The sequence below is a fragment of the Dendropsophus ebraccatus genome, chromosome 1, assembly GCF_027789765.1.
Source record: "Dendropsophus ebraccatus isolate aDenEbr1 chromosome 1, aDenEbr1.pat, whole genome shotgun sequence".
In the NCBI taxonomy this organism is placed as follows: Eukaryota; Metazoa; Chordata; class Amphibia; order Anura; family Hylidae; genus Dendropsophus; species Dendropsophus ebraccatus.
In genome coordinates, this window is record NC_091454.1 from 123,620,037 (window position 1) to 123,645,227 (window position 25,191).

At 38.7% G+C, this 25,191-nt stretch overlaps 1 protein-coding gene across 1 annotated transcript in view; it reads right to left on the bottom strand.

Moving 5' to 3' along the window:
* The window catches only part of PCLO (piccolo presynaptic cytomatrix protein), a 259,253-nt gene that overhangs the window by 59,378 nt on the left and 174,684 nt on the right, over positions 1-25,191 (bottom strand). Inside the window, exons 8-10 of the mRNA XM_069957749.1 lie at positions 11,650-13,825; positions 3,440-3,573; positions 1,854-1,935 (exon numbers count right to left, since the gene is read on the bottom strand). Coding sequence (XP_069813850.1) covers positions 1,854-1,935; positions 3,440-3,573; positions 11,650-13,825 — 2,392 coding nt within the window. The remainder of the gene's footprint in view (positions 1-1,853; positions 1,936-3,439; positions 3,574-11,649; positions 13,826-25,191) is intronic.

Below are 25,191 nucleotides of genomic sequence, written 5' to 3' on the forward strand. Positions count from 1 at the left end.
AGCTGTGTTCACTTATCGTTATGTTAACGCCCGTTCTTTAGAACGGGCATTAAAATAATGTTCCTGCTTATTATCTCCGGATGCTATTCAGTGAACAGTGTCCGGAAATAACAGCTGTTCACACAATGTAAAGTGCAGTGGCGGCCGCACTTTACATTGAAGTGAATGGATAATTGATTTGCAGGCACACCGGACGGTGCCCGAAAGTCAATGTTAAAAGAGGAATGTTCCTGCAGCCGATTTAGAGGTATCAGATGCAGGAACGTTGTGAATGCAGCCCGGCGGCTGGAAGTTTAACATCATCCATTGCTATGCAACTAAGGCTATGTTCAAATTACGTAAAACCACGGCCGTAGTTCTCGCCGCAGAACTACGGCCATAGTTTTGAGGGGTGGAACATAGCCTTATTTTCAATGGGATCCCGGCCGGAGCGTACATCCATCGTATGCGCTCCGGCCGGGATCCCATGTGGCGTCGGAAGAAACTGACATGTCAGTTTTCTGCGGCTGGAATTCAGTGAATTCCGGCCGCAGAAAGCCCTGTCAGTTCACACAGTGAAGCAAGCAGCTCCAGCCGCTCACTTCACTGTGGGCTATGGGAAGCTCTGATGCGGGCATGCGCTGATGCGCCCGCATCAGAGCTCCGCGGCCCGGAAAGATCACCCGGCTGGTACTTAAGTAGTCGCGGAACGGCCGGTCTCTTGCGTAGTGTGAACATAGCCAAATGCTGTTAAATGTTGTGTGAACATAGCCTAAGGCTATTTTCACATACTGTCAAAATGACATCTTTTTTAAATAGGCAGCCATTATTTAACAGCAAATAACAGCAGTTTTTTGCCTTTAAATCACACCCATACAATAAAAACAGCTATCATTTTGATAGACTGTGCACACAGCCTTAAAGTGTCACTGACGTTTACATTTTTTTTTTGCAGAACTCAATAGTACAGGCGATTTTAAGAAACTTTGTAATTGGGTTTATTAGCCGAAAAATGTATCTTTATCATAAAAAAGCAGTTTGAAGCTCTCCCCCCGTCTTCATGATTATCTATGGAGAGGGGAGGGGTGGAGGTAGATGAGGCACTAAAACAGGACAACAAAGAGTTCATTTACAGCTACATCACTGGGCGCTCTGGGCGAAGTCAGCACTGACCTCTCTGACCTCTGAATACCGGCTTTCACACAGCTCCCACTGTGTAATCCTTTGTTCTCTGCTCTCTGTTCTCTGATTAAAACTAGTTGAGATTTCCTGATAATGAGCAGTGAATGAGAGAGAGGGAGGGGGGAGATAAGCAATATGCAGATTGGCCTAATAAACCCAATTATAAAGTTTCTTAAAATCGCCCGTACTTTTGATTTCTGCAAAAAAAAAAAAAAAGACAGTGACACTTTAAAGTCAGAGCAGGGGCTGCAACTGAGAAGGAAGCTGCAGCACTACAGTAGCTGAAAACATCTGACCACTGGCATTACAATTTCTCTGGTTTCTATAAAAAGGAAACATTTTTATTACAAGATATGTATGTAGCATAGTGTGCAATAACAGTACACAGGAATATCTAATAAATCTTTTCGACTGTCTATATTTATTGACAGCTCCATGCATGAAAAAAAATTGTTTCAGGTTTTACAACTGTTTTACACCAAAAGCATAGTACAGGCGTCACAGACTTATAATAGAGCCTGTTTCCTGCAATATGTGAGCCGGGGGGGGGGGGGGGGGGGGGGGTCAAGATTTTCTCAAATCTATCTAGCGATTGGTGGAGGTCTCAGCATACCTGTGTGACATGTTAAAATTGAAGCTTTAAGCATAGTTGTGAAAATTCACTATTTGTTATCGGTTTATGAAACATTTACCTGATACTGTATGGTCTTTTGGATCCCTCTGCAGTTTAATTCTCGTATGTGGAAATGGATAGTGGGTAGGCTTTCCATTCATCTAATGAATAAAAAGAAATTTGAATAAATATATAGTGCAAGGAGTACAAAAGAAGACTGCAAAGTATAATAATAATACTGGATTTGTGTTTAGTGTATATCTAATCAAGATAACCTTTTTGAAGGTATATACATCTACTAATACGCTGGACTATAGCATTGAATTCTACCGTAGGCAAAAGTTTTGGGTAAGATCAAATAATTGAATGTGCATGAAAGCTTTTTGGATAATTAGTGAGTTAGAAGTTAAAAGTGCACCTACAGTATATATACCTACTTCTAGCATTTACCACAAGGAAAAATTAATAATATAAAAAAAAGTAAATCCTATTTGAATCGCCCTCCATTTGTCTGTGTAAAAGAATATTAACAAGCGGGTGTAAATGAGATCTGATTGTCCATTATGACTAAGCAATGTTGCTCCTTTTATCTAGCAGATTAGCGAGCAAATTGCTGTAAGCAAAAAGGTTTGCAATATTAAATGCCAGAGCCCAGTTAATTATAAATATGTTGAATTGAATTTAGGTCATGGGATTGACTGAACTAGTTAAATGATCAGTAATTATAGAATATAACGAAAACTCCTTAAAACTAAATAAAAAGTCAAAGCTATTCCTTCTTTAATATTCTTAACTACTGCGGCCTGATTCTGTCTCATATTGCAATCAAAATTTTAAGAAACATCAGCTATTTCTATTTTTCTCCTTTTCAAAATTGTACGTCTTGCAGTAAGACAGCTACTTACACAAACGTGCAGAAGCAGTCTCCCCCCACTGCTTTGTTTCCAGTAATAGATCAGGAAGGGTAAGCCTTGTGCCCTTAGATAAACTTAGCCCCATGGCCAGTATATCGGCTAGAAATTAAAGAGACTACCAATAAAATCAATCCTTGTTTTCTTTATGGGATTTGTACATTATTGTTTTGGGATTATGCAGAAGATTCTGCAAATTAATATCCTTTTTTGTTATAACAACACTGAACACAGAAAGGAAAAAGAGCACAAAAATAAAAGCACAACCAAGATATAGATAAAATAGCTTTATTAGAAACAGGCTACAAACAGGCTAGAAATCCTGTTTTTAACATAGCTATACTAGGATTTTTGTGCTTTGTGTATTTTTATCTCCATTAGAGGGATATCATGCAACTAGAGATGGGCGAACCGGAACGTTCGGTATTTGGTTAGCCGGGGCTGCTGAACTTGGATAAAGCTCTAAGGTTGTCTGGAAAACATGGATACAGCCAATGACTATATCCATGTTTTCCACATAGCCTTAGGGCTTTATCCAACTTCAGCAGCCACCGCTAATCAAATGCCGAAAGTTCGGGTTCGGATCGACTCGAGCATGCTCGAGGTTCGCTCGTCTCTACATGCAACACATTTAATTTAAAGATTTTGTTACTCTTTTTGCATTTGGTTAAATTTATCTGTAAGGAAAAGGATGTGTTATGTATTAATTATGGAGAGTACAAACCAGTAGCCGTCTACTTTTCTAACATCTTACTTGTTCCTGTGGGTGAGTTGGTCTGGTGTGTGATAATTTGTCAGGTAACTTTCTTTCAATTCCATGCCCATTTTCCAGTCGAGGTTCTCTAGGCTTGTCAAACCAATCAGTTTCTTCACGACGAAGATGATAGGCTTTGAAAATCAATGTAATATTAATATTTCTATTTCAAGCATTATAGCGGGAAGGGAGAAGGAAAAGACTACTGTGAGGCAGTCATGCAAAAGACCAACCATGCAGCTTAGATCAAGATCAGAAGAACACACAGGCAAGCGGAATGGCAGCTAAGTGTACAATTGCAAAGCAAAAATAAGATAGATCACTGCATTACAACAAACTAATTGCCATGCCATTGTGTAATGAAACTGAGCGTTTCCTTATCATTTTTATTGGGTGCAGTGATAGGTGACCTTATGTACACAGTAATTTGTGAAGACTGGGATGAACTAAACATGAAGGCATGATTCTTCCTAAAAAAATATTGTCACCTTACACATAAACATTAAGAAAAACAATATACCATTGTTATTCATTTTGCCCCTATTAAAAGGCATATAGCAGGACTTTTTCTAATCAGTAGAAATGGAAATCCCTTGCAGGTATATTAGTCCATAGTAAATTGTATATTTGACTATTTATTTATATTCTACTGAATACATATGAATGTATTTAGGCATTATATTTGGTAATAAAGATAAAGCCTTTCACATACAATTATTGGTAACTACTGAAAATAAGAGGAATAATAATTACTAAGGCATTACCTGTGTGCATAAAGCATACAGTTCTTCCTCACAGATGCAATGCTCTTCAATAGTAGTGCTAATAGCAACTACTGAGAGAGGCAACCCACTTAGAGATAGCCCACTAAATTATACATTTTGGTTACAAACCAAGGTCTCCACATTCTTCATATACTTGTCTGTCTACTTACTGTACTAACAAATTAATTCCTTAAGTTATCTCTCGATTGACAGCTCAAAAAGTAACCTTAAGTAAAGGGTGTTAATTTAAAAAAAAGCCAAAGAGAGCCTTTTCACAATCCAAAGCTCTAGAAGAGTTTAATATACAGTTGTTCTATAAACCATCAATATCAAGCAACTCTATATGAAGAAAAGAAATAAGCAACAGTATCCAGTGTTCAACTAGACCAATGCAGCTCAAATGAAATAATATTATGTTTTAAAAAAAGATGTCCATTATTGTATTATTTTAAGTAACTTGAATAAGTTCCATTGAAGTCTATGGAATAACGGATGTCTTTTTCACACAGTGTATTGAATGACGTCCTCCTCAAAAGACATTCATCATTCAATACAAAAAGAAATCCATTGTTTTTATAAACTTAAATGCAATTTATGGAAGGCAATTAAAATGATGCAATAACCAACGTCTTTTTTTAAAACAAAAAGCGGACGCCTTTTTCCTTTTTTAGATGTTGTGTGAACATAGCTTAAGTTAGATGAACTATAGGATGTGGAAATCACCACAAGGTCTAATTCATATGTAGCAATTTTATTCAAGTACTGGCAATGCATTTCGGTGCTGTTCTGTACCAGCTATATCAAGCCATAACCAATGGTACAATGGAAAAAAAAATTATATATATACACAACAAGGCTGTGTTCACACTACGTATATTTCAGTAAGTATTGTGGTCCTCATATTGCAACCAAAACCAGGAGTGGATTAAAAACACAGAAAGGCTCTGTTCACACAATGTTGAAATTGAGTGGATGGCCGTCATTTAATGGCAAATATTTGCTGGTATTTTAAAACAACGGCTGTTGTATTGAAATAATGGCCGTTATTTACTGTTTTATGGCGGCCATCCACTAAATTTCAACATTGTGTGAACAGATCCTTTCTGTGTTTTTAATCCACTCCTGGTTTTGGTTGCAATATGAGGACCACAATACTGACTGAAATATACGTAGTGTGAACCCAGCCCAAGATTGTATTGTATATACACAACAACATGATTTCCACATCCTATAGTTCAGCTAACTTGGAGCAGAGTTCCAACATTTCAAGTGGTTGTCCCACCCTGGTGACATCATTCTTTTTATTACTCCTTTGAGCCACATTGGTTGCTTTGAGTGCTGGATACTGTTACTTGTTTCTTTTCTTTTAATTTTTGAGTCCGGCATACACAACATATTCTCGGGTTTAGATCTAGTGCCACAATGGATATCCTGATTCGATGAGGAACACCTTATATTATAGATTCTGCTTGCATGGATTATAGGTGTTGTGAGTGATTTTCAGGTCATCCACTGGCACCTATACTGCCTAGTGAGTTTATTGTGGTAAAGCAACTTTATAGGAATAGTATGTATTTAATATTCTTTAGTGTTTTCAAACATTAATGTTTATTATTAAAGGGGTATTCAGGAAAAACATTTCTCAATTTAAAATGCTTCTTGAGTAAATAAAAAAAGAAATAAACATGTACTTAGTTGCCAGTACCATACTGATATTGCTAGTCCCCACTGTCAGCATCATCTGTTACTTGTCAAGACACACAGGAAATACCTGCTTAGTCAATCACATGCTTTAGTGTTTACCTAAGTCAGTGATTGGCTGGGAAGGCATTTCCTACGTGTCAGGATGGAGAAGAGAAGACTCTGAAAGAGGGAAAAGATACTCTTTGAATGTTATCAGTGGGAAACCAGTGGCAGACAGGTGCAGGGTTCTTTATTTTTTTGTCCTCACCCTGAGTGGTTTCTTGAGAGAAAATATATGACTCTGGGGTACACCTTTAAGTGTTGTCATTTTTTTAAATTTTGCCTTTGCTAAAGTCTGTCTTTCCAATATACATTTCTATTACCAGATTACAACACTTTCAACCCCAGATGAACTCATATTGTTGCATCTAGGTGGACAAAAGACTGACTAAAATACCATTTGTCAACTTCTTAAGTATTACAAGGGCTCGACGTTGCATCCTAAACCAGACCACAACAGCTGGGTTGATAGAGCACTTTTTCACACAGAAGAAAAGTAAGTGTTTATTCTGATTTAACTTAACTTTTTATAAAAATTATATATTGTTATACTGAATGATGTATGCTGTATACTGGATTATATAATCTGATATGATAAAATGTTAATTCATAGTGTTAGGTGCTGCTCTGATATGATTTTTGCCTAAGAGGCGGTCCTGAGTGAGGAAGCCCTCGCAACATCCATATGCCCTAAAGGTTAAAATGGCTAAGTATACATTTTACTTGTATTACTAGATACATTGAATTTAGTATTATTATTATTATTATTATTAGTAGTAGTAGTAGAAGTAGTAGTAGCAGCAGCAGCAGCAGTGTAGTATTACATATAACATTTGCTGTGTAACACACAGTATAATATGTATACTTTAGGGGAAAATGTGTTCTTTTATCATGTCTTAAAACTTCTTAAATTATTAATATCACTATTAGGATTTAACATTCAAGAATTTGGTATATATGACATATAACTGAGACACAAGCACTAAGAGGGAGATTTATCAAACTGGTGTAAAGTAGAATTGTCTTAGTTGCCCCTAGCAACCAATCAGATTCCACCTTTCATTTCTCTCAGATTCTTTGAAAAATGAAAGGTGGAATCTGATTGGTTGCTAGGGGCAACTAAGACAATTCTACTTTACACCAGTTTGATAAATCTCTCCCTAAGTGCTTTAATAAATCTGGCTATTGCTGCGGTCAAAACAGGGCTATAGTGGCTTTGTACTGTAGTTGTAATATTGCATTAAAACTCTGCAAACTGCTGGATATTTACTGTATGACAGTCTTACGACTGTATTCCAAAAGTATGTGTTAGACATAATGTACAGTGTACTAAGAAGCACCCTTTTAAAAATGATGTTCTGTAAATATGCCATGCAATAACATAACAGAATATGCTCAATATTATGGTTTATGCTTTTTGTATTATTTTAAGATTTATAAAATACACTTTCTTTTTGTGTTTTAAACTTTCATACAAAAAAAGAAAAAGAAAAAAAAAACACTGTCTCCCAACTCTAAGCTTGTGATCTTAGTAAATGCCGCAAATCATATCTAAAATGCCAGTACCACAAGGTTAATTCTAACCATTCTAATGATTCAAATGCCTTACCACAAATGGACCAGTATTGCATGTTTTCGCACAGCAAAATATACATTGCAAATTCAAACCTTTTGGCGGATATCGCTTTGAAGTGCAAATCACTATGAACGAATGAGGTGAAAGACAATCTAATGATGTAAATTATGGGACTTTTGTTGCATCATTCATTTCATTTGCATTGTCATACACTTTAGTTTTGTCCTCTATAAGATATGGAATTTTAAGCTGCCTTAGCATATGTCTTGGTTAACGCATATATATATTCAAAAAGGAACTTTTATGTATTAATATTTAATTATATGAACCAGTATCTCTAAGGAATTTTACAGTAAAAAAGAATGTCAATAGCATATTATATATATTTTTTAAAGTAAGCTACGTCATTACTTTACATTCCATTGCTATCTTTCAGCTATGGTTAGGGCAATTGCTTTTACTATAATTAATACATTCCAGTAAGTTCTTATTAAAGAACAAAACCAACATGCAATACAAAGACATACAGTACACAGACTCTACGAGACTGGCAACAGAAGACTCCTACCATCATTAAAGGAATTGTCTGGAGGTTACCCAAAACAAACAGAGAAAACATTCATTTACCAACAGACACTTTGCTCACATCACATTTTAGCCACATTGTTAGAGCTGTTAAGGGTAACAGTTCAGAGATCTTATAACAGGTAATGTAGACCTCTGAATGAAACCAGAGTAGTTTAAGGGAAATACACATAGAGATTCTGAAAAAGAAATCCTTAATAGGGGTTGGTAGATGAAAACATCAAGGTCTATTTTGCCAATAAACTTATAGCATGCCAAGAGCTGATCTGTATACATACTCTTTACATTAGGATATACAGTAAAGCACGTGTGTGTGTGTGTGTGTGTGTGTGTGTGTGTGTGTGTGTGTATAACCCTACTACTTGCATGGAGTTTAAAAAAAAGTGTCATTTTGCAGTGTAAAGAAACTAAGCAGTCCAATTCAGATGGGCACAATGCATCCTTATGTACTGTTACTGTCTATATCCCAATAACTAATACTGACATGGATCTGGTAAATCAACTTATAGCAATGTGGTGCTTTAAAGGGGTTTTATGATTGATTGGCCAAGCATGCAGTCCTTCATTCTGACACATTCTGCCACACAAGGAAATACTTGACAGTAATATATTGGCAAAAAGGTGCAGATTTTTGCCCAAACCTGGTTTGGGCAGAAATGTACAACATTTTGCTGATGTAAGCCCTGTTTGGGTGAGTGCAGAATAGTGCGTAGGGGCTTTGGCTTCTTTTGTGCCCAATTTATTAAGATTTATGCATGCAGATGTAAACCATAGTATAAAATTTGTGCCAGCTCAGAGCTGGCATAGATTTCTGGGACTGCCACATGGCATCCTCAGATTCACTGGGTTTATTATGAAGTGTGTTGCATGGGGGCAGAGATTTAAGATCATGTAAGGATAGGCTAGTCTTGATAACTCAAAAATCTATGGTGAAAATTGAGACAACTCAAGTAAATTAGCCAGGCAGTTTTTCCTGCAAAAACACTGTATTTAACATCCTCCCACAGCTGCACTGTAAATTAACATTGCTGAAACCTATGTACAAAGGTGCAGCAATGTTAATTTACGATGCAGGATGACACAGACACAGAAGCTGCGCCTGTGTCATCCGCTGTGGGTTCCGTCTATCAGTAATAGCTATGCTCTGGTGCTAACAGTTAACCAAATAGATAGCACGGCCACAGAATCTATAGGGCTTCAGATAGAGAATTTTCTCACTCCAGAGGGAGAATTCTCTGTTCGGTAAACATCAGGGCAGGACAGAGGATGTGATCGCAGAGCCCCTATGGTAGCCATGGACATGGTTTCTAGCTACGGAGGCAGGCAGCAAAGGGAGGGAGGTAAGGCTGAAGCGCAGCCTGAGCTCTGCCCCCTCCCCTCTCTCTCCTGCTGCTGTTACAGTTTTTTTCACTGTTCTCCTTGAGTTCAGTGATTACTGTGTTTTGTTGATTGATTTGTTATTGCCCCAACTAGCCAGAATCCTACTCCACACTGACGAGGGGCAAATACCCCGAAACGGCTGTCTGTGGATGGAGGCCTGCCTTGGCAAGTCCTTATCATGATCGCAATACTCCTACCTTGAGTTAGACATTGACAAAAAGGGGCCACCCTGGTATTTCCCTGTTTGTGTTCCAATACTCGCAACCGAGTGGAACTTAAGGGGCTATTTATCAGGGTGGTGTGGTGCTCTCCCTATCATGGAGGCACCCCGTGGCAACAGGCTAGAGATATCTGGCTATCCATGTTTTGAGACTCGCAACCGAGACTCCACGGACTTGTTTTGCATATTTAAATTTTTAGGGGAATCAGTGGAGACTCTTGATTGAGTACTTCATTGGAGTTTTTTTTCACTGTTCTCCTTGAGTTCAGTGATTACTGTGTTTTGTTGGCTACAGTGTCAGGGGACAGAGGGGAGGGGCCAGAGCTATTTACATCAACTTATGGGATCATTATGATCCCATAAGCTGATGTCCAAAAATGACCTGGGCATTGAGGCACAAATTCCCATTGGTCGTGAAAGGGTTAAAATATAAGAGTTCAAATTTTGCATTTTATTCTAAAAAGTATCATTGCCAGGTTAAGATATGTGGTCCTTATTTGTCATTCCAAGTGCAGCATGTATAAATTGATTCTAATTGGCTGGTATTACTGAAGTATAAAATGTTCATTTTTTTTTCTATTCCCTAAACAGATCTTACAAAATTATTTAATATTGTAAGATATGTATCTGTATTAGGTGTTGCAAACAAAGTCCACTGATGGCATACTATTGTATAGAGTTAGGATATGTTCAAACAACATACATTTCATAACAAGAACGGCCGTTGCTTTCAATTAAAACAACTACTGTTCTTTTCATAGTGAAATGTGTTGTATTGAAGTCAACGGCTATTGTTCACACAATGTACAGTATTGAACAATGGGCGTTGTTGGCCATAGCCATGGAAATAATTTAAATAGTAATTATTTCCGGCCATTTTGCATTAATTTCAATGCAATTTTTAATACACTCAATACAACGGCCATTGTTTTTGAGTGCCAAACATAACAATATTTTCTTTATTTTGTTTCATATATGTAGGTAATTTTAAGACTGTACAAATTGTATAAATGTTCCCAATATTTTATATTTCTGAAAAAAATAATACATTATTGTATAAACCAAAATACTGTTGATTGAATTTCCATGCAGCATTATGTCATGCAGTCTATTTGTTTACAATAATCATAAGCAATTAAAAAAAATTGCATGCACATATTTCTTAAATAACACACATACATTTATTAATACAAATTAAAAAAAGAACAAAAGCACAAAATGAATGCACATATTTCACAAACAGTTACAAAGAAAAGTTTTGTTTTTTTAAATAAATGAATAAATACATCTCATAATAAATAGATAATATTTCAGGTTATAAAGCATCTACTTATAGCTTTGTTATCATATCTCCTTGCTGCTGCTAAGAGCTTGCTAAAGCATGTTGCAAAGCAGACTGTTGCTGGTGCTGACAGCAGCAAGGAGTTTTAAAAAAATTCTTAATTTTCATATATATATATTTTTAAAAGATATATATATATATATATATATATATATATATATATATATGGCTATACAATACCGATTTGCAAATTAGTAGATGCACATTGACACTAAAGTAATACCCTTAGAATTTAAAGTTTTTTTCAATAGACAAACCTCAATTTTAATAAATTACATTGTTTTTTTAGTTATGTAATTATTGTTTTTTAAATTTGCCTTTCTTCTATGATACACAAATTATTCTGACACACCAATTTACACATACAATGAGAATGTTATATGCATATGTATAAATATGGGACAATGAGAACAGAAAGAACATGAAAACAAAACAAAAATATGTTCAAATAAATCAGAGTAGAAAAGAATTACATAAAGAAAGAACACAGATTTCACAACAGAATGGAAATGTTTAAAAGTCACAAGATAAATTAATAGCATGCATAGAACTGAAGGTTTGTGTTGTGATAGGTGTAAAGAAGTCTGATTCCCTGATTACCTTCACTATCAGACATGGCATGTTGAAAGTCATCCATGATGAATGCAATGTCTCGATCATAGCCACGAGTTCTGGATTCCTCTCTCATGTGTTGTTGTACTTCAGGCAAAGAGTGACTAGACCCAAACTGATCCCTGCTGTCTGCGGATATTGGAGGCAAAGGTCCAGCTGAAGCTCTTGCCATTCCCATAGGTTGGCCAACAGGACTTAGTGGACTTTCTTCTTCAGAGTTCTGTGCTACTATTGGAATTCTTCCCCTACTTTGACTAATAGGAAGACTAGATGGTTTTGTTCTTCCAGAAGGCGCTGCATGGCTAAATGTTCCCTCTAAGGCTTCTGATTCATTAGCTTTCTGTCTTAAAGATGAACTAGATAAGTCTCTTTTAATTGACAAATCTAGACCATAAATAGATGATGGTCTGGATGAAGGCCGTGATCGACTACCACTTACGTAAGGTTTATCAACTTCATCCTGCATTGCAGTTCTTATATTTGAATTCATTGTTGACCCAAGACTTTGAGCCAAGGCAGGTCCCAAAAATTTTTGTTGATCTGTTATATTTTTTCTCAAGCCATATGTAATATCATCCTGTAGTAGCCTTACCTTTGAAGAAATACTTGGAATCGAAGATGTACTAGAAGAAAGATAGCTGGAATAGTCAGGTTCTAGATCTCTACTTTCCTGAATTGGAGAAAATTTTGAAATCTTTGGGTCTAGTAAGGATATTTTATGCTTTGGTTGCTTTTGATATAGTATAGCAGGGGGAAGTTGTTTAGCAGCTTGTTTTTCTAGTGTGAGTCGGCTAATGCTGTATTTTTCACTCTTCGGAAAGTGTCTATACAAGCTATCTGAATGATAATAAGGTGAATAGCCAGCGAGAGGATCTAAAGTCTCAGTACCTCTACGAAATTCTTGTTTTATTTGATGTTTGAGAAGTTTTAGCTCATAAGGATCTTCCATTGAGTCTTCATCTCCTTTACCATATGTATGCAATCTAGTAGAAGTTGAAATAGGTGCTAAAAAGTCTGTTACTTCAGGAGTTCTACGAGATTCTACAGTTCGAAGAAGACGGTCAGTTTTAGAAAGTTCTTTTTCATGAAGTCCAAATGCAGAGCTTATGGAGCCTGATCCTTTAGTAAGTTCCCCAATGTCATCAATAAGAACATAATTTCTGGAGGCGTGATGTTCTAGATCAGCATAAAAAGAATCTGCAGATATGCTAGACATTGGACTACTTGCCATGCTACTTTTTTCATCCAAGCCTAATCGTAAGTCCAAAGTACTATATTTACTGCCAAGATGAGAAACAGAGTAGCTGCTGTCAGTAGAAACAGGTGCAATTATAAGTGGTTGATTTCTTATAACATCATAGTGTGATGCTATTTTAGCATCTAAATCTAAGGCACCCTGCCGTGATTTTTGCTGCAATAATAATAACTGTGAAGGATGTTGATATGAAGACTGCTGACTTGGTGTAGGCTGTGGCTGAGGAGTAAAAGACATAGTTGGGACAGCTTGAAAAGTTGGTTGGGTTTGGTATGATGAAACTTGCTGATGGTATAAAGGTGGTTGGTAATGGGACTGTTGAGGAAATTGTGTTGGTGCTTGAGTAAGTAAAGTAGGTGTTTGATATTGGTATTGTGTGTAAGGGCTTGTCTGGGGTGCAAACTGAGTTTCTGTCTGAGTCTGTGGAGGCAAATAAGGATTGTACTCTGTTTGTGGTACAGTTTGTGGCCTGTCTAAGCCAAGATGGTTCTCAATTCTAGTTGGCCTTGAATTACTAACTTCACTATCTGACATGTAATCACGCTCTTCAGCAACACCTTGTAGATAAGCTCTTTCTCTCTTTTCTCTCTCTTTCAATAAAGCTTCTTTTCTCCTGTTGATTCCCATTTCTAAATACCTCAATTTTGCATCTATTTCTTTTTCCTCCTCATCTAGCTCAGCTTGTTTCTTGCGCAGTTTAGATGATTCTCTTTCAACAAGATCCAATTCTCTATCAATGTCCTGAAGAATTTTAGCTCGAGCCATTGTTGTAGTCCTACAAATTCTTCTACGAGAAACAGATCCAACTGTGCTGTATGTAGATTGTAAGCCTATACCAGCTTCTTCTGGTGGAGGGTTTGGAAGTGTCCTTTTTACCTTCTTTTGAGTGCCACTTTGAAGGGTTTTAGTCTATAATGTAACAATAAATAAAAACAGAAGATATAAGTCGACTACCTAACTTTAATTAGCATATATATCTAAATAATAAGTATTCTCAGATTGAAGAACATTATAATTGAAAATAATCTATATTTAACATTTAGAAATAACAGAAAAATATATGTGATAAAATAATGCATAGCCTTACAGCTATGTGACCACCAAATCATTTCTTTATACCCTGTGTAGATTTTTCTGTACTTTTGCACCTTTCTGTTTATTGTAAAAAAAAAAAAAAAAACAGACAAAAAACTTGTTGCGTGGTGCAGTCAATGTAGTCAATAGATAATATTTTTTACAATATGCAAAGATATATCCATTTTTCTTTTTAGAAAAGAACACTGTCCAGTTTTTTTTGTTTCTTCAAGGATTGTGCCCTGCTCCATATTTTAGACAGGTTATACCAAATCTAAATATCAAAATATAATGTGTTCATCAGTAACCCACAAGACCTTCTTCCTTTTAATATGATTAATCAACTTGCTATAAAAACTTTGTTCACACAGTGTTATGTTAATACCCGTTCTTTTAGATGGGTGTTAAAATAATGTACGTGCCAGTTTTTTCAAGATGCTGTTCAATGAACAATGTCAGGAAATAACAGCTGTTCACACAACGCAATGTGCGGCAGCGGCCGCACATTATATTGAAGTGAATGACTAATTGATTTGCGGGCACATCCGACGGTGCCCGGAAGTCAATGTTAAAAAAAGAATGTGCCTGCAGCCGATACAGAGGTATCAGCTGCAGCAACGTCCTGAATGCATCCTAGAGGTCGCCAGTTTGCTAAGCAACGGATGCTGTTAAACATTATGTAAACATGGCCATACCTACATTTTTAGTGTATTTTTTTAGAAGATATTTGACCTTCAATAGGAGTCTTTGGATTGTATGGATCACATGATTTGTAGTGGAAAAATGCCACAAAAAGAATGCAGCCAAAAAATGAAATGCATGTACTAAAACATTATTTTTAGAACACCAATAGAATTGCATAAAAGAGGCATGATACACAAAATAAAAGGCTGCAGATTTAAAAAAAAAAGTTTTTATGTTTGTGTGTGTGCTTGTGTGTAAAGCTTGTGGACATGTGACGGGAAAAGTGCTCGAGGGGATGTACATCTCACCCAGGTTAATACATAGCGTGAGATGGTGAGTCCAGGAGGCATCGGTGCTCAGCAGTGTTATGCTGCTGAGCTATTATTTATTATTGCCGGGCCTGGACTTACATGGAATGGCAGGTAGGTTTTGGTAGTGGGACTTGCCATTCCCTTCCCCCGATCCAGTATGGGTTTTGGGATCAGGTGAGCTCTGATCCCAATCAGCCTGAGAAGGCAAAAGGTGGGCTCAGTGTACAGGTCCTTGCTCTCAGACAGGAGTAAACAGCCTGCGTGATCTGTTTGGTGAGAGCTGGGAAGACAGCCGCTGCTGGGGCCTGGTCACACCCCGCAATACTGCCGACTGAAGTGCCAGAGAGGTAACCTGCTTTGTTAGTTAGCGCCCAGACGGGCAAGACCTTTTTGTTTTGTTCTTAAAGCACAGTGTTGCTATATTTCTGTTATGGACTGTTTATGCTGCAAATAAACGCCAAGCTGTTATTTTACAAGTCCAAGTCTGTTGTGAACTGTGTCCAAACCCACCATCCCCCGGGAAGATCCCTACAAGCTATAATTGCAGTATGATAGATAATTTATGAATGCCAAAGTGAGACCACTTGACTTTATGATAATAAAGACAGGATCTGCGCTATTCACTAGCAGTTCAGGATTCACAGTAGCTCAAGAAGACATAATTAAATAATCCATGTCTTAGTCCCTACATCCCAAAATGAAAATCTCCTTGCTTGCTATTTTATGAATGTGTCCTAATTCGTTGTATGAAAGTCTTATTTTGTGTTTCTTGTTATAGAAACAGCCTTGATATATGAGAAAGAAACAAGAATAGAAGTTCACAACATCTCTATTAAAAGAATTATACCTTTCCACATTCAGAAAACATTTTGCATATTTTTCTTTAAAGGGCAACTCTGGGTAGGATTTTTTTTTATTAAATATAATTTGAAAGTTATATAAATGTCTCTATACAATGTATTACTTTGTCTCCACAGTTCTGCTCTAGGGGTAGTTGATTAACATCCAAGAAATAAAGAAGACTGTACTCCCTGCAATACACTTTGTCTCCTGTTCCCTGTGCCTTCCCCCTTGTAGACAAAGATAATGTGACAACTGTCTCACATTCACTTTGTGTTCTGAGGTCAGATTAAGCATGCAGAGGTAAGAGGGGCAGAGCAGGGGTGAGACATAAGTGGAGAGGTGCAGGAGAGCGCAGGAGGTGGCAGGGCTTTGGGGTGGGAGAAACAGGATGTTTTGATGTGGGGCCAAGCCACGAAATGACAGACGTGATTTTGGTTTCAAAATGAAATTATAAGTGGACAAGAAATAACGTAGTGGGAACATAGACTATGAGCGCCTGTTTTTTGTGGGCTGGTTGGGGCATCATTTTTCATGCCATGATCTTTAGTTTTTTTTATTGGTATCAAAATAGGTGTAAAAGAAAAATTCTGATTAATTTTGGTAAATTTTTTCCTAATATATAATTTAAAAAAAATCCTGGAGTTTTTTTCTCTTCTCATTTACGTTGTTTACTCTGTGGGAACAACATTGTTATATTTAATAGATTGGACAATTTCACATACTAGAATAAATAATATGTTTATTTTTTACATATTTTTATTTTTATAATGGGAAAAGAGGTAATTTAAACATTGATTGGGGTTTATACTTTTTTTCTTTTACACTTTTTTTTAAACAATTGTGAGTCAGGCAGTGTGTATACACTGTATAATCTGTTGTGAGACAGGCAGTGTGTATACCCACTGATAGTGTATACAGCTGTATACTGTGTGTGTGGGATAATAGCTGTTATCTTGCTACTACAGATTTGTGCAGTCTGCGTCCAGTGAAGGCGTTTACCAGCCCTTTATTTCTTTTTTTAAAAAAAACAATTCTATATCCGGTATATGGCTATATACTGTGTGTGTGGGATAAAACCTCTTATCATGCTACTACAGATTTGCGCAGTCTTCGTCCAGTGAAGGCGTTGACCAGCCCTTTATTTCTATTGTTGTAAAGACAATTTTATATCCAGTATACAGCTGTATACTGGAAGTGTGGGATAATACCTCTTATCTTGCTTCTACAGATTTGCAGTCTGTGTCCAGTAAAGGCATGACCAGCCCTTTATTTCTATTGTTGTAAAAACAATTCTTTATCCGGTATACGGCTGTATACTGTTAGTGTGGGATAAATTAAAAACTATCTGGTACAGCTAAATTGTATTGAAAAAAAGGCTACTACAATGTGTAGCGCAAAGCAAAAAGGACAGGGACGCGGAAATGCTGCTGGGGTTTCAAGCCGCGGTCAAGTGATTGGGGATACAGCACGTGCTTTAAAAGGAACGTCCAGTCTCCGATTAGACGCTCAACTCCTCAAGAGAGCTTCGGGCATCCCCAGTGCAGCCAGTGTACCTCACACTGCCTGCATCGGGGAATGGGACCGTAGAAGAAGACGCGTGGAGGCCAGGAACGGGCCCAGGTGAGTTAACTGTTTGTTATTTTATTCATTTAGCTGCAGTTAACCCCTGCCTGACCATAGCAGCGCTGCGGTCAGGCAGGGGTTAACATTTTCCGTCATATAAATTTAATCCCTGACAATCTGATTGAAAGTAAGGGGTCCTCTTATATGCCCAGTCGCCTTATATGACGGAAAATACGGTAATAGATGCACGGGCACCTCTCTCCCTCCCTGTTCAGTGCCATCCATTTGGGGAGCAAGTGTCCTTGATCCCCAAAGTATTCCATAAAAGTATTCCATCAATAAAGCATAGTGTACTGGAACCACTCACTAAAACTACATTACATATAGTTCCATAGACAATACACTACATAGACTTCTATATATGAATTACACCTGATTGGTGAAGTCAGGTTTTTTTTTTTAGAGATTCTGAAGCCTGCCTTAGTAGATGTACTAAGTTGAAGGAAATTTCCCATGATTAATGCACATTAGGAATTGTATTGCATTGTAGTCAGTCACATCGCGGCAATAACTGACGCCTCTTTAAACAGAAAAATCAAATAGAATTGAATAGAAAAAAACGCCTTTTCTCTTTTTTCATGTTGCGTGAACAAAGTCTAACTCTGACAGGCACCCTATTGGGCCCTAAGTAGCACAATAATAGTAAACAGATAAAGGATTTAGAACTGGTTCTGGGGAAGACCACTACAACTGTAATGTATTACTGAATGAATATCATTTGCACAAGAGAAAAAAGTTATCTAGAGACTACAAGTGTGGGGTATAAATCTATTTATAATAATGTGGAAGTCACATATTTACAATACATCCTGCCTGAAAAAAAAAAAATGGTGGAAGTATAATAACAACTGCCTGTTCCTTTCACAGGGAGACTACCAGTCAATAAATCTACTTAAAAAGATTAGAGATAAGCAAGCCAAACTTCCCAAACCAATTTCATTACAAACTTTTCAAAAAAATTAATTCAGGAACTAACTGAATTTTTCAAAAAGTTTGTACACAGGTTCATCCAAAATGGTGGTCGCACATAGTACATTACATTACAGCAAAAGTGCGGGTGCAAGGGATTATCCATAATCTCTTGCAGTTGGCCCATTGGCTGCATCCCACTTTCCACTTTCTCCTTCAGTATATATGCTAGAGCACAGGTAGAGGCAGAGAGAAGCAGGGAGAGAGATAGAAGAAAGTTTGGAAAAAGTAGTTGTTTAATCTGTGTAACTGTGAAATGGCCCCATTTAGAAAGGATTCACTTATTCTGCCTGGGTCCAGTCTGTGAAGTCATGTCCCCAACAGCCTTTAGGGCCCTATTCCACAGTAACGATAATCGTCCGGATCGGCCCCATTTGGCCCGATTCGGCCGATTATCGTTCGGTAAAATAGAGAGAACGATCAGCCAATGATTGTGTCATCGGCTTATCGTTCATTTAGGGCCAGACCTAAAATCATCGTTACCCCACCGCGCATCTCTACGGTTGAATAGCGGTGCGCGGCAGGCGACCGACGATTTGACAGCAGCATCATACATTACCTGTCCAAGCTTCTCCGCGCTGTCTTTATCCCCGGGTCCCGCGCTGCTGTTTATCTTCTGAATGGACAGTTAGCTGACGGATCGCTCAGCCAATCACAGGCCGGGACCGCCATGGCCTGTGATTGGCTGAGTGTGGCCTGTCAGCTGACCGGCCATTCAGAAGATAGAGCGCGCGGGACCCTGGGATGAAGAAAGCGCGGAGAAGAAGACCTACAGGTAATGTATGATGCTGCAAGGGCTGCAAGGACATCGGTAGGCCCAGTAAACGAGCGGCGATCTAGCAGATCGCCGCTCGTTTACATCGTTGATCGGGCCCTCCTCGGCCCGTGGAATAGGACCCTTAGTCATGATCATTTGACCACTCACTAATCACTAACCACTAGAGATGAGCTAACCTCGAGCATGCTCGAGTCCATCCGTTTCGGCATTTGATTAGAGGTGGCTGCTGAAGTTGGATAAAGCCCTAAGGCTATGTGGAAAACATAGATATAGTCATTGGCTGTATCCATGTTTTCCAGAAAACCTTAGAGCTTTATCCAACTTCAGTCACCGCTAATCAAATGCCGAATGATCGGGTTCGGATGGACTCGAGCATGCTCGAGGTTCGCTCATCTCTACTAACCACCAATCACTAGAGGCTGCAGTTCATATTCTGTGCACAGCATCACAACTTAACCCCTGCCTGGCTGGCAAACTAAGCTGGCTCAGCAGTACAGACAGGGCTCCCTCCGGAGCAGAAGTTGGATATTGCCCTGTAATTCCTGAAGATTCCCAGAGCAACTTAAATTGTGGGCTACAGGCTGGTGGTGACCCCTTAAAAACCCTGGTTGTGACCCTCCTCAGAATTGTGGGCGAGAGCCTGGATGACCGTTTAAAATTTTTCAAAATTAATTAAAAATTGAAAAGAAAAAAAAAATTTAAGTAAATTTATAATTGAATTTCAAATAATAGTTGCTGTATAATCACATATATTATGAATCTTGAAAAGTGATTTTGGGTTTTTATGGGTTACTGGCCTGTCTAACGTAAAAAAAAAAGACTTGAAATTTAAATTTCAAATGAATTTTAAATTAATAATGAAATTAATATTGAAATTGAATTTGAAATTTGGTGGGATAACGAGGACCTGCAAATTTACAGGCCTACATCCTAGGTAGAGGATTGGACAAGCCAGTCCTCCTTTTCACTTGCTGCCTTAGTAACAACTGTAGGTCCCTGTTAACTGGGAGAGGAAGGCATGGATCCTGGATAAGGAGGGCATAATGCACACCCTTAGAAAAATTATGGGTGACGGCTTGGTGGTGAACCTCCTTATAATTCATGGCAAGAGCCTGGTGTGACCCTCTTACAAATTCTTGTGACGATTCTTGTAATAACAATGCAGTTTTTCTAAGAGGCCCTGGAATTTGATGCAGACACTTTCAATCCTTTTGAAGACGGAGTGTAAATGAGTGTGTGGACAGGTGTTTTTTGAAATAGTAACCAGTTCAAACAGGCAGTTAATACAGGTAATGAGTAGGAGGAGCTTCTTAAAGAAAAACTAACAGGTCTGTGAAACCTTGAATTCTTGCTCGTTGCTTCCTGGTATCTTTAAAATTGATAATAAAAAAAATTCAAATAGAATTTGAAATTGCATTTGAAATACAATTTGAGAAATTTTAAACTGAAGATTAAAAACCACCCTGGGGAGGCTCCTCTACCAACCTGGTTTATCCTGCCTGAAATAGCATTTCCTCAGAAGACAGAAGCACAAAATATAATTACTCCTGACTCTGTAGAGGACACTTTCAATTATTTAATGAATATGTATGATATATATGAACTGTAACAACCCAGGGTATATTGCAGAAACCAAAAAAAAAAAAAAAAGATAATTTAAAACTGAATTTCAATAGTGAGTTCCCCCCAATGTTTGTGGTGCCTGAAGTGTACTATCTTACTGTTTATTCCTAACACTGGAACTCCAGTGTGTTGAACCCAAAAGAGTACAGGAAGTGAACACAAGGATGTACAGTAAGTATCTCTGCTGTTTAGCTCCAGCAAAAGGATACAGATGCATTACTGCCTGACATCATGGCTAGGATTTTTACTGCTGGCAACTGCTAAGTAATGTGATCAAGAACTGGATATAAATCTTTAAAGCTTTTGAAGATAACACCTGTAACAGGTAACAGATATAACTACTTAAACAGTTTAAGTGTAAAGCTCTAAAACCATTTTATTTATTTTGACTATTATTATTTGACTACTGGACTGCAAAAGACAAAATGTACTCTAGTAACCACCCTTAATTTTCCACTTGTGATGGATCCACAAATTGTTTAATTGACAGATAGGAATAGAAGATTGCAAATATAAGTTTAAATGTAAAAATACAGTTATTCTACATGCAAATGTTTAATTTCAATTTCAGTGCTATGATAAATATATGACTAAGGACAATTGAAGAGTACACATCAGACTTATGAGTTGGTATTACAAGAACGTACTGGTATTTCATATGCCAGCGTTAAGTAAACCCCTGGGATGGCTTATTGACTGCAATAAGCATCTAAGCAGAGGCCTTGGGGAGTTAAAAATTGCTGGCTCTTAAAAGGAAGGGGGGGGGGGTGGGGGTGGGTGGAGGGAGAGGTCCCTACTTAGTTTTTGGATGGGTTATTGGCTGCCATTAGGGATACATGGGGAGGCCTGTTACTGTGAACATTGCTGGAGTAAAGTTGTGTTTATGCTATATTTTCTGCTTTTATATAATTATGCATTTGGCATAATCACAGATGGTATATATGCATGCATGCTATATATTTATTACTGGCAATATTTGGTATATTCATTACTGTTATATGTATATAAGTAGAGATGAGTGAAACAAATGCCACACATGTTAGCTTATAGTACTGTCACTGGGCAGGATCAAGGCATTATCCATAATCCCTTGAGCCTATCCAATCACCTGCAAGCCCCTTTGTGATGTCAAGTATCTCCAACTCACCCTCTATAAAGCGCTGTGGAATCTGTTGGCGCTATACAAATAAATATTATTATTATTATTATTATTATTATTATTATTATTATTATTATTATTTAAGGTGAACTACTTCCTGGAAATGAGCAGTCTGTTGTAAGTGTAGTTGAGAGTAGGTTGAAGCAGGCAGTTAGAGAAATACAGAGAGAATAGGAGGGTAGATTGTGGTTGGCTTTCTGTGGGAGCTGTGCAGCCAGTGTCCAGCAAAAAAAGTAACTGGGTGCTGGTTGTGCATTAGAGCAAGTTGCTGGGTGTACATTATAACAAGTTACTGGGTGTGCATAACAAGTGACTGGGTGCTGGTTGTGTATTATAGCCAGTCGCTAGGGGTACATTATACGAAGTGACTAGTTGTGTATAACAAGTGACTGGGTGCAGGTTGTGCATTACAGCAAACCGCTGGGTGTACATTATCCCAAGTCACTGGGTGTGCATAACAAGTTTCTGGGTGCTGGTTGTGCATTATAGCAGGTCACTGAATGTGCATAACAAGTAACTGGGTGCTGGGTCTACATTATACCAAGTAACTGGGTGCTGTTAAGACATTTTGCATTACAATAAAAAAAATCTTTGGTTCAATTTAAAAATAGATAAAATATGTCCAAGCATGCAAAAAAATCTGGCCTAGGGTCTGGAAAGTGTCAATGGCCAAGGTGGAACAGAAGGTGGTCCCAGTTAAAGACAGACTCGTAAGAGTGGTAGTTTGGTGTCTGAGACCCAATTCCAATTTCCACTGCTGTCAGCAAGAGGGCTCCTGGTGAGCCTAGCAGATTGGCTAGACCCTAAGACGCTTGAGTTTTGCGGATCTATTGGAAGAATCCCCTGAGAAGCAGGAATTTGGAAGAAGCATTAAAGGACAACTCCCACAAAAATTTTTTTTTGCTCATTTAACACACATTACAAAGTTATATAACTTTGTAATGTGGTTAAATACCCGGCCTGGCCCCCTTCCCCCACTTTCGGACCCCCGACCCCCCACCCCGGAAGTTAAGGAATGTATACATTACCTATTACGATCGTCACGGTCCTCTTCTCCGGGGCGGCATCTGGTGACGACGACGTCAGAGCCGAGGGGCGGTCCGGGTCTTCTTCCTCCTCGGCGTCTTCATGCAAAGTGAATGGGGATGAAAAGGCTGCTGGTGCACATGCGCACCAGCAGCCTTTTCATTGGCTGGAGCGCATCACATGGCTTCCAGCTTGCTCAGCCCTGATTGGCTGAGCTTGCTGGAAGCCATGTGATGCGCTCCAGCCAATGAAAAGGCTGCCGGTGCGCAAGCGCACTGGCAGCCTTTTCCATCCCCTGGACCCGGAAGTTGGAGACATCGCTGGATGGCGGACGGCGGCGACGGAGAGGCGGACGGCGGGCGAATCGAGTGGCGATCGTCACCGGAGAGTATGGTGTCTGTGTGTGTCTGTGTTTTTTTTTTTTTTGGGGTCCCGCGGGAGTTGTCCTTTAAGACTCCCAAAGTTGATACGCCACAGAGCAGTGAGGAGAGCCAGGCAAGGGCCGCTTCTGGATGCAGTACGGGATTGTACTGCTTGGCTATGAAGGAAGAAAGCTTGGCAAAGGACAAGTTTGTCCCAGATTACCATGATAATGACGTGGCAGACACCACTAGGAATCCACATCCACAAATGACATTCTCGGAGTCATCATCAGAGTGTGAAGCGTGCTGAGACACACGCAACAATCACTCGATATAGCCGGAAGAAGTGAGCAGCTGTGTGCAATTGCCTGCTAAAACACAGCTTTGTCTGGCTCTTTGCTGTAAATGCTTCCAATAGTCCTGTCTATAGCATAAGAGAGTTTACACAAACAGCAAAGCAAATACATGTTAATCATCTCTATTATAAAAAAAGGCAAGAGTGCAGTAGTGTAGCTTCCATGAAGGCAGACCCTGTGACTGGTACAGGGCATGTGGAAAAGTGTTTTGCTTCCATGGTGGCCAAGGTTTATAGCACCCACTGGCAGGCTGGTTTCCTACTATCCTCTCTTGTGGCAGGAAGCAGCATTTCACCTCCAGCCACAAGAAAACCCCCCCTTTCTACCACAAAGCACATACTTGTGTTATCCGGTGGTCAACACAGTCCCTTGTCGTTCCATTCTCCCAGATCTCCGACATGCTAGTGGCATCACTTGGGCATCGCGGGACTGCACTGACCACCGATCATGTGATATGAAGCAGGCTAAGAGGAAGAGAGAGGCGCCATAGGGTAATAACATCAATACTCGGGTGGGAAGGGGATGCACATATGGTTATGCTCACCTTTTTGTGTTGCACAAAGAGTACAACACCTAGTAGCGCTTATCAATGAAGACAGATGGAGTAACCGCAGCAGCCAGTCCCAGAGTTTGCTGTCGAGGATTCTGAGCCACGAGATCCCGATGCCAGAGAATGGAGATGTGTCACAGCCTCAGAGTTATGCCGGGCTAGAGTAGAACAACCTTGTTCGGCGCTGAACGGTACTACACCTCAAAACGCGTTGTTTCTAAGACAATAAATCATCTCTTCAATATACCTGTTTGAACTAAGTACCGTTCAGTGCCGAACAAGGTCCTTCTACTCTAGCCCGGCATAACTCTGAGGCTGTGACACATCTCCACCGATCATGTGAGTATTTGCATTGGCGGGGTGCATACAGGATTCATGGGGCAGGCACATGAAAGTGCATGGGGGGGGGCATACATGATTGTTTTTTTTTATGTGTGTTAGTGTTAAAATGTCACTGTTGTTTAATTTTTAATAGTACAGGCGAGAAACTTTGTAATGCATTTTTTTTTCATGAAAAAGAAGTCTGAAGCTTCCCCCCCTGTTTTTATGGTTTTCTATGGAGAGGGGAGGGGTGGAGGGAGATGAGGCACCAAACAGGACAATAAAGAGTTAATTTACAGCTAGTGGAGGCGGTGTTTTGATTTTAAGTCTACCTATACAGTCATATCTAGCTTAGTTAGTCTGCAGCTAATTTGAGCCTTACGTGTATCACTTGATAGTGAACATAGATATCTTGATCTGTGACTGTATGGTAGTAGTTTTAATCACATATTTTCACGTCAATATTTCTATTTATTATTTAATAAAAGTTACGTTTTATTTGTTATTCAGGGATATACTGGTTTGTTTGGGCCCATGGCCCCCTGTGTTGCCAAGTTGTATATATATAAATAACCAGTAGTCCCTGACTAGAAAGG